The sequence below is a fragment of the Triticum dicoccoides genome, chromosome 5A (assembly GCF_002162155.2).
Source record: "Triticum dicoccoides isolate Atlit2015 ecotype Zavitan chromosome 5A, WEW_v2.0, whole genome shotgun sequence".
Taxonomy (NCBI): domain Eukaryota; kingdom Viridiplantae; phylum Streptophyta; class Magnoliopsida; order Poales; family Poaceae; genus Triticum; species Triticum dicoccoides.
In genome coordinates, this window is record NC_041388.1 from 636,940,430 (window position 1) to 636,949,468 (window position 9,039).

Below are 9,039 nucleotides of genomic sequence, written 5' to 3' on the forward strand. Positions count from 1 at the left end.
TCATCAAGTAGATATACTCATATATGCTCAAATCATCTGTGAATATCAGAAAATAATGATACCCGCCGCGAGCCTCAATATTCATCGGACCACATACATCAGTATGTATGATTTCCAACAAATCTGTTGCTCGCTCCATTGTTCCGGAGAACGGAGTCTTAGTCATCTTGCCCATGAGGCATGGTTCGCAAGCATCAACTGATTCATAATCAAGTGATTCCAAAAGCCCATCAGCATGGATTTTCTTCATGCGCTTTACATCAATATGACCTAAATGGCGGTGCTAGAAATAAGTTACACTATCATTATTAACTTTGCATATTTTGGCTTCAATATTATGAAAATGTGTATCACCACGACCGAGATCCAACAAACCATTTTCATTGGGTGTATGACCATAGAAGGTCTTATTCATGTAAGCAGAACAACAATTATTCTCTAACTTACATGAAGTGGATTCTCAGGTATCTCAAGGGTACTCAGGTATCTGGGAAGCAGTGAAGTGGATTCTCAGGTATCTCAAGGGTACTTCTACATCTTGTTTATGCTTTGGAAGCGGTGATCCTGTATTGCAGAGCTATACAGATGCAGATTACGCAGGTGACAAGGATCGTAGGAAGTCCACATCTGGATACCTGATGACTTATGTCAGGGGAGCAGTGTCATGGCAATCAAGATTGCAGAAATGTGTTTCTACATCAACTACAGAAGCTGGGTACATTGCAGCAGTTGATGCTGGTAAGGAAGTTTTGTGGAAGAAGAACTTCTTGCAAGAGCTCGGCATGAAGCAAGACAAGTATGTTCTGTTTTGTGATAGTCAGAATGCTATTCATCTTGCCAAGAATTCGAGCTATCACTCTCGAACCAAGCACATTGATGTGAGGTACTATTGGATTCGAGATGTCGTGAGTTCCAAGTTGCTGAAACTTGAGAAGATCCATACCGACGAAAATGGTTCGGATATGATGACTAAGATATTGCCAAATGAGAAGCTACAAGTATGTTGCAAGGTAGCGGGCATGGCGGTGCCCCCCTCATGAGTCGGAGGGGGAGATTTGTTGGGATATCCTCCTCGTGTAGGCTGTGAAGAGATGACCATTTGAGGCCTTTTAGGCAGCCCAAAGAGGTGCAGAAGCCCACTACCCATTAGGGTTATGACCTAGGGTCATTTTGGACTTTGCACATGAGTGGATGGGGATGCTTTACCCATCCAGCAGTCACCACCAAGTGTGACGAAAATTAGTTCATCCTCCAAGAGAGAAGAAGAGAGAAAAAAACCAAGAGAACAAGGGAAGAAGAGGAAGATTGAAGAAAGAAGCAAAGGGAGCTCCTCCCCAAGGTTGTGATGGTCCAGATCCACTATCTTGCCTCCTTCAAACTTCGGTTCCACCATCTTTGGTGAGATTGTTCCAATCCCTAATTCTTGAGCCCCAAATCTTGTTGTGTTCATCCAAGATTCAGAAATCTTGATGTATGAGATCCTCTAGTGCTGTCTAGAGAAGAACTTGTTGTGTCCCACATTTGATAATAATGGAAGAGGATTTGGGTGGCTTAGGCCCGTGGTTTTTCCCCTCAAGTTGAGGGGTTTTCCACGTAAATCCGGTGTCTCTTTGTTGATGCTTGGTGTTGTCCAGAAACTTACTCTTACCACAAAACACTAGGCTGAGGAGTATCTTGCCTGCTGCTTAACATTTTCTGTCTCCATATATGCTGCTGCATATGTTTCCTTCCGTGCTAAGCAACGATCATTGAGTTAGTACATGATGTGGTGCTGAGATTACTTTATTTCCGCTGCAGTTGTATCAGTTAACCACAAGTGCATTTGTGTGCTAATTCCCAACAGGGAGCTAGTAGCATGGGTTACTGTTTATCAGCTGGTGGTGTCAGTAATCGATAATGTAGGGAGAGGTCTATTCTCGGACCACGACGAGCGAGTAAATTTCCGGGAAGTGGGGATACGAGAGGTAACACAGTGGGATCCATCAGATGGGCTGGGTTTTTTGGAGAGAAGACAAACCCGTAGTGTTTTGGAAGACCAAGCTCGGCTGAGCGCCTCATTGCCCATGTAAGAACTAGCTCAGGGCCCACGCTTTTTTGGTGTAGCCGAAGATCAACATAAGATTATCCTTTTGTTTCTGGGGAGAGAGCCTTTCAGGGGGGAGGGGGGGCATATAGGGAATATTTGAGAAAAGTGTTGGATGGTCGCCACCCGGCCAAATGCCCATGGACATGTCAAGACGCGTTCGTGAATATTTGAGGGCGTCCGTTTAAGCGTCCACGACTCCGCGTTGAAGATACACTAACGAATTTGCTGGCTATAGGTACGTCTGCAATACATTTTCGTTCATGTGTATCATCCATAATTTACATTGGGCTCCATCACCAACTCCTCTTGGGCATATACATATAATCTGAATTTATTGCAATGAATATTGAGGTGGTACGAACATTTTCAGACTGGTGACTTGCATGCTTTGGAGTTGTGTTCAATGGTGCCACATATATATATATAGCCATGCAGGTGACTGGCTATCTCGTCCACGTGATTAGCATTTTACGGCTGTGGAATTCAATTACTAAAGTGTCATGCTAACCGTGGCAGGCAGAGGCAGCTACCTGTTTCCACTTTAGTTTTTGCTGTTCTTGTCGTTCTTCACAGTTGATTTCAGGACACAAGAAACTATGTCGGCCTGTTTCAGAAATAACCAACTAGTTTGGCCCTTTGCTTCATAGAGTAGAGCCTCTTTTTGAAGTCGGTAGGCCACTTGGCCGGTACCCTGACTTGTTTAAGCTTGCACTGTAAAAGAATTTGCTGTTTCTCAAAAAAAAAATGTAAAGAATTTTGCTATACTACACAGAGGCCGGCTGAGAAAGATGAGCAATCTAAAAGAGGCGATTTATTTTTGCTCCTGAATAACAAAACAGAGATGATCTAGCAACAGCATTGAGCTATCTTTCCTTCTTTCCCTCCTCTTTCTGTTCATGCAGCTTCCCTGTAAAATTTGCGCATGACTCGGCGAATCAGAAGCGAAGTTTCCATGTTTCTGTAGGTTTCTTGAAGCTTGGAGCTGCTGGCTTGAAATCTGAACGTTGTTAGTTGGTTTCAGGTGTGCCATTGTTGCAGTGCTTTTCTGCATGCTAGGGGCGACCGACGACGGTACTCTGAAGATCTTGGCTAAATCTGAAATAAATAATGCAGCCATAGTGCCTGTGATGCTTGTCTCTCTTTCTTGTTGCAAAATATTCTGAAACCAATGAGCTGATTTTCACATGCAGGGGGGCACCAGCATGAAGCGATAATCCAACAGATTCGAAATGGATGGACTCCATTTGATCAACGCATTGTAATCCGGACCCCCAAAACGAAAAAGGATGGTGACACAAGGCCTGAAAGCGGCGCTTATTTCTTCAGGGCGCTGTTCACTTTGGGGCTTGCTTTGCTCACTTTTACCATGCCCCCGCCCTCTCCCCTAGAGTTACCCCAAAGATGAAATTCTTTCCCGTCTCTTTCGCCACCCACATGACAACATGCAGCCCCAAAAATTTTACCCCTCCCGAGAGAGAGGGAATCTACATCTACGTAGCCCGAGCTCAAAAAAAGGAAAAGAGGGAAAATAAAGACGGAGCGCAAGTACAGCCTTAGGGATCAGGATCCAGAGTTTCGGACAGCAATGGCTCATACTACAACTTTACTTTCTTCCTCCCCCTCTCACTCTCACTCTCACTCTCTCACTCAATAATGTCTTTTTTGCTCGCAGGAAGAAACCAGAGATTGTTGGAAAGAAAAAGGAAACAGCGCCAACTCAGAGAAGAGGAAAAAAGCAGGGGCGCCATGGCCATGGCGATGGCGATGGCAAAAGAAAAGCGGGCATGGCGATGGGTCGCTCGCTTTGGCGCTCCTCGCCACCATGGCTCGAGTCCTTGAAAAGCACGGCAGAATCAGGCTAAAGCAAAAGAAGCCCAGAAGAAAACAAGAAGCCGGAATACTACCGCTCGCAACAGCGACTGACACAAGCCCCTGCTGCTTCTACTTCCCCCTCCCCCTTCCCCTCTCCCCCGCATTATAATATGCAGCCACGCCGCAGCAGCAGCGGCAGCAGCCAGCAAGCCAGCGTCGTCACCCCCACCTCCACCGGGGAAAGAAGAAACAGAGGAGGGGACAGGGAGGAGGAGGCGAGCGGCGGCGGGGAGCGCGTGCCTGGTTGGTGGTGCTATGAGAGGGCCGGCCGCGTCCGGGGGGCGGGCATCGGCGGCGGCCGTCTTGTTCGGAGTTCTTGTTTTGGTGTCGTTGGTCGTCGTGGTGGCGGAGAGGCCGTCCACGCCGGCGATCCGAGGGCGGAGGATGCTGCTGGCTGGAGACGGAGGAGAGACCAGGATGACTCTGGAGGATTTCCGGGCTGATGATCCTTTCCAGGACAGCGCGAGGAGGGTGCCCAATGGCCCTGATCCCATCCACAACAGGTACTTCACCTCACTTTTTTTCTCTGTTCGTTGCATTGCAAGATTGGCTCTGAATTTTGCGGGCTGCTTTCCCCTCCTCTTTCTGTTCATCCAACTTCAGTTCGAATGTTAGTTTCTGAGTCATGTGGCCCTGTAAATTCTGCAAATTGATTTGCCAGATCAGAATATAAGTTCCTATGTTCTTGGCCATGAATATTGTCTAGGTTTCTTGAAGTTTGGTTCTGTTGCTTTGAAATCTGAAAATGTTAGCCGGTTGGTTGGTCTGAGGTGTGCCATTGTTACAGTGCTTTTTTGCAGTGGGGTGACAGACTCTATTGAATTTTTTTTCACCAAATTTGAAATAAAGCACTCTTACTGCCTGGGATGGCTCTTTACCAAGAACAAGTTCTTGGTTTATGACATGTTTAATGTCCCATGAAATAGGTCTAGTGTATAATGTGCCATCTGATAGACTACACCAGTTCACTCTGTAGCATTCCATATCCTCTGTTTTCCTGAAATTTCTTATGCTGAGCAAAAAGAGAAATATATAAGAATTCAGGAACTCAACATGCTTTAAGACATAATTTTGTTTGACCATAAAGGGGTGATAAGAACAAAGAGATGAGAATGTAAACAAAGATGGCACAGCTCTTTTTCCTCCTGCCTCACACCCACATTCCACAATAATATTGTTCAAAAAAAAGCATATGATATTTTTGGTCTTGTCGCCGGGACACATTTCCCTATGATGATATGCTATTCTTTCAGCTATAGCAAGTTGATTACTCTTATTCCTCTTTTCTGTTCAAGAAATTATTATCATACTCAGTAGCAAAGGATGCACATACGAGACTTGGAATGATTAATTATTTGCATGAAAGCAGTCAAACAAAGCACACCCCATGATTAACTATCAACACAACAGATCCTAACGGTTCAGTGTAGGGTCACCTGAAAGAAACACAGACTGCCAAATGCTGCTCCAATCCCTTCATCGCCCTCTAATCTGATGATTTCTTCTTCAGGGGCGCTGGCAAGTCCGGAAGATCGCCGGGGCGAGAGTAGGGGCGCGGAAGCTTCCGACGGTTATGGTGGGGCAGAGAGATGGTGCATTGCATTGCATTGCATCTCAAGAAGGAACAAACAAGAGCTACTACAATATATTATGCTGGGTCTGGATGGATGTTGTGGTGTAACTAGGGAGGGGGAGGGTGGCCTGGACTTGGGACTATCTTGTTCTAAGCACTGCTATTTAAGAAGGTTTTAAGCATAAAAACTTTAGCTTTTTTGCGGAAACAGAGGCTGTGTTCTGGTGGTGTGGTGGGGGGGTTCAGTTTTGTAAAGTGACCAAGCTTCCCTCTCAAGCACCAAAGATTCTTGGCAATGGGGGCAAGAGCTGCTTTCCCTTTCTTTCTTTTTTTGGCAGAAATGACTTTAGTCATGTTAGTGCTCCTACTACTATTAGCACATTGTTTGGTTTTGATGCCCACTTTCTTTTCCCCCTTGTCACTGTATCAGTTTCAGAACCACACAGTAGGTTTTGCCACAGGGGAAACCAACAAACAAACAAACAACAGGTCAGCAAACAAGGACCAATACACAATCTGCAGGTTCTCACCTAATAAAGTAACCCTGCTCACTAGAGAGTAGAGAGGCTTTTGCCAGTTCCCCATCTTGCTTTGCCGATTGTACATGTCCACTTGTTTTTTCCCCTCCAAAATTTCAAAACTTGTGCTAATTTGAACTTACTTTAAACACACGGAATAACACATTTGCATCCAACATGGCACCAAAGAACAATAAGCAATTTGCCAAAATGAAAACAAAAAAGAAGCAGGTGAAAATTAAAGCAGTGGCAAAGAGAAAGCAGAGGAACACCAGCCAGGCTGCCAGCCAAAGCAGCCAAGCAAGCAAGCAATGCTTTTCCTCCCCCCCACACACCCTTCTGATTCCCTCCTGCTCTCTTTAACTTCTTTTCTTGTGGCTTAGTAGTAGCTTTGAACAGCTAAAGCGAGCCCCCAAAGCAAGCGCTGGGGTGGTGAGAGCACGCTGTTGCTGTGGGACTGAAACATGTTCTCTTCTTCTTGACCGGTCAGTCATGCTGCTGCTGTGCGTGTCCTGGAGGTGGAGGTGAGGTGTGGTGTGGTACTGCATCATGTGCTGCAATGGATATATGGATCAGTGTATGGATGCTTGGATGGGGCTGCTTTGCGCAGTGCAACAGATGCAGACCAAAGTGGGGACAGAGATGTGCCCTGTTTATCGTGCAGATGTGTGCGTCCCCGTCGGCCCCCGCCGGGTCCCGGCGTACGCCCAGCGTTTGTACTCTTGCTTCTGATCCCACAAGCAGCAGCGCACAGACCACAGAGCTGCAAGCCCATGTACTTGTTGTAGCTCCAGTTTTTTTTTCCAAGTTAAATGTCAATTTCAGGTGGTAAGAGGCATTCAACAAGCAATGGCAGTTTTTCTCCTCAAAAGTAGAAAACAGAGTCCACTTTACCTCCTCAACATTTAGAGAGTGATGTGGAGCATCCTACGGACATCACCATGTCAAGAGACACGTGGAACATCTACTTCAAACATGTAAAGGTCAATCTTCTCCTTTTACACGTGTCTTCTTGTGCCCTTCGAGGATGGTATACTACTTGACCCTCCCACCTCGTGCATACATAGGTTCGAGCGGAGCATCGTAGATGTCGAGGAGGGGTTCAAGCGCATGAGAACAACTACACCATCCAAGACGGAAGCCTGTAAGCGGAGAAGGAACCATGAAGACGCAAGAGAAGCATTAGGACCCGGAGTTCCGGGAGGCTCCCAGGACACCCTGGGTGCCTGGACATTGGGCGCCGGGCCCTGGACACCCCGGGTGCCCGGACTTTGGCACCAACCCCCTGGACACCCCTGGTGCCCGGACCCCCCAGCACCTCGACTCCGGGTGCCCGGCCCCCTTTACCTCGAGTGCCTGGACTTGCTTGTGTGCATTTTTTTCGAAAAGGAGGATGACCCCCGGTCTCTGCATCAAGGCGTGCATGTGTTGGGCATTGCCCATGTATCTTCCCATTTTACCCACCACTTACCCCCTTCATGGACTAGCCTATAAATACTCCTCCCCCACCTCACTTCTAGGGTTAGCTAAGATTAGAACAAACACTAGAGCTTAGCTCATGTATCTCCCCTCGTGGGCTACCTTCTATGGGAGATGAACCATCTATGTATGGTTGCCAAGGCCTCCTAAGGGAGAAAGATTCCCCAAGTGAATCAACAAGACCTCCTAAAGGAGAAGGATTCCCCAAGTGAATCATCAAGACCCATCTCTCCTAGAGATTTGGATGAACTACCCTTGTATCTTTATTTCCCTTATTGTTCTTGGATCTTGATCCATCCCATGTATTGCTTGTGTGGATCTTGTCCAATAGTGTTTTCCCCTTTAATTTCTCCATGTTTTTCTCTGTGTTCTTTGTCTTCCTCCTCAAATCCACCCCCAATTTGTGAAGATCGGACCACCATAGGGTTTGCACTACATCAGAGAGTCTAAATTGCAAGGTTTACATAGAGAGGGCAATTACTGGACAACTGGAAATCTATACCTAATTTGCAACAGGAGAAAAAAAAACAAATTTTCATAGCTCCAAATATGTCAGATATTTTTGTAAATTAGTTACGAAAAGTATGAGACCGGAGACCGAAGATGGACCAGAGGGGAGTCACAAGGGGGGCTCACACGGCCTGGCATGGCCACGCCCCATAGGCCACGTGGTGGGGCCGTCTAGTGGCCTGGAGCCTCCTCTCCCGATGCTTGGATCCCTGGATTGCATCCATATGCTCTACAAGGGAAATATCACGGCCACTACAAGAACCCCGCCCTCATTCTTGAAGCAGTTGCATCACAAGACCTCTGAATTTGGCATTCTTTCTTTGGGATGCCCGGATCTTACAATAACATCAACATGTTGTAGTGTCTCTATTGTTTGCAAGGTTGTGTGAGGGAGAAGTTCCTCCATGCAACTATACTATCAATGGTCATGACTACAACATGGGCTATTATCTTTACGATGGCATCTACCCTTCGTGGGCAACTTTGGTCAAGACCATCTCTGAACCAAGGGGTGAGAAAGGATCTTACTTTTCCTAAAGACAAGAAGAAGTTAGAGAGGATGTCGAGAAAGCATTTGGAGTGTTCTAAGCCCGTTTTGCAGTTGTTCGATTACCTGCAAAAATATGGGTCTAGAGACTTTATGGGAGGTGATGACAGTTTGTGTGATTATGCACAACATTTATGGAGGGTGATGGTGATAGAGTTCGCCATGATCTGGAATTTGAACGCATGGGACTTTCAGAGCAGAATTTGACGATGTTTGAGGATTTTAGTGAAATGCATCAACAGATTTGCCATCGAGCAAGTCATAAGCAGCTTCAGAACGATCTGGTTGAGCATTAGTGGGTGCTCCGAGGGGAGAACTAAAAAATATGTCCAGATAAGATGAATTAAAATTTGAACTATTTTATTGAAAAACTTCATGTTTTGATCGTAATATTTATATTTGAATTATTATTGCACTGAAATATTTGCACAACATGATTATGGACGAAGGATGA

General features: G+C 46.0%; 1 protein-coding gene across 1 annotated transcript; it reads left to right on the top strand.

Annotated features, from left to right (window-relative positions):
• Positions 1-4,259: 4,259 nt before the first annotated feature.
• Positions 4,260-5,930, top strand: LOC119303629. Its single transcript, XM_037580759.1, has 2 exons — positions 4,260-4,461; positions 5,469-5,930. Exons 1-2 carry the CDS (start codon positions 4,401-4,403, stop codon positions 5,708-5,710), a joined length of 303 nt encoding a protein of 100 aa, XP_037436656.1. The 5' UTR covers positions 4,260-4,400; the 3' UTR covers positions 5,711-5,930.
• Positions 5,931-9,039: the final 3,109 nt, after the last annotated feature.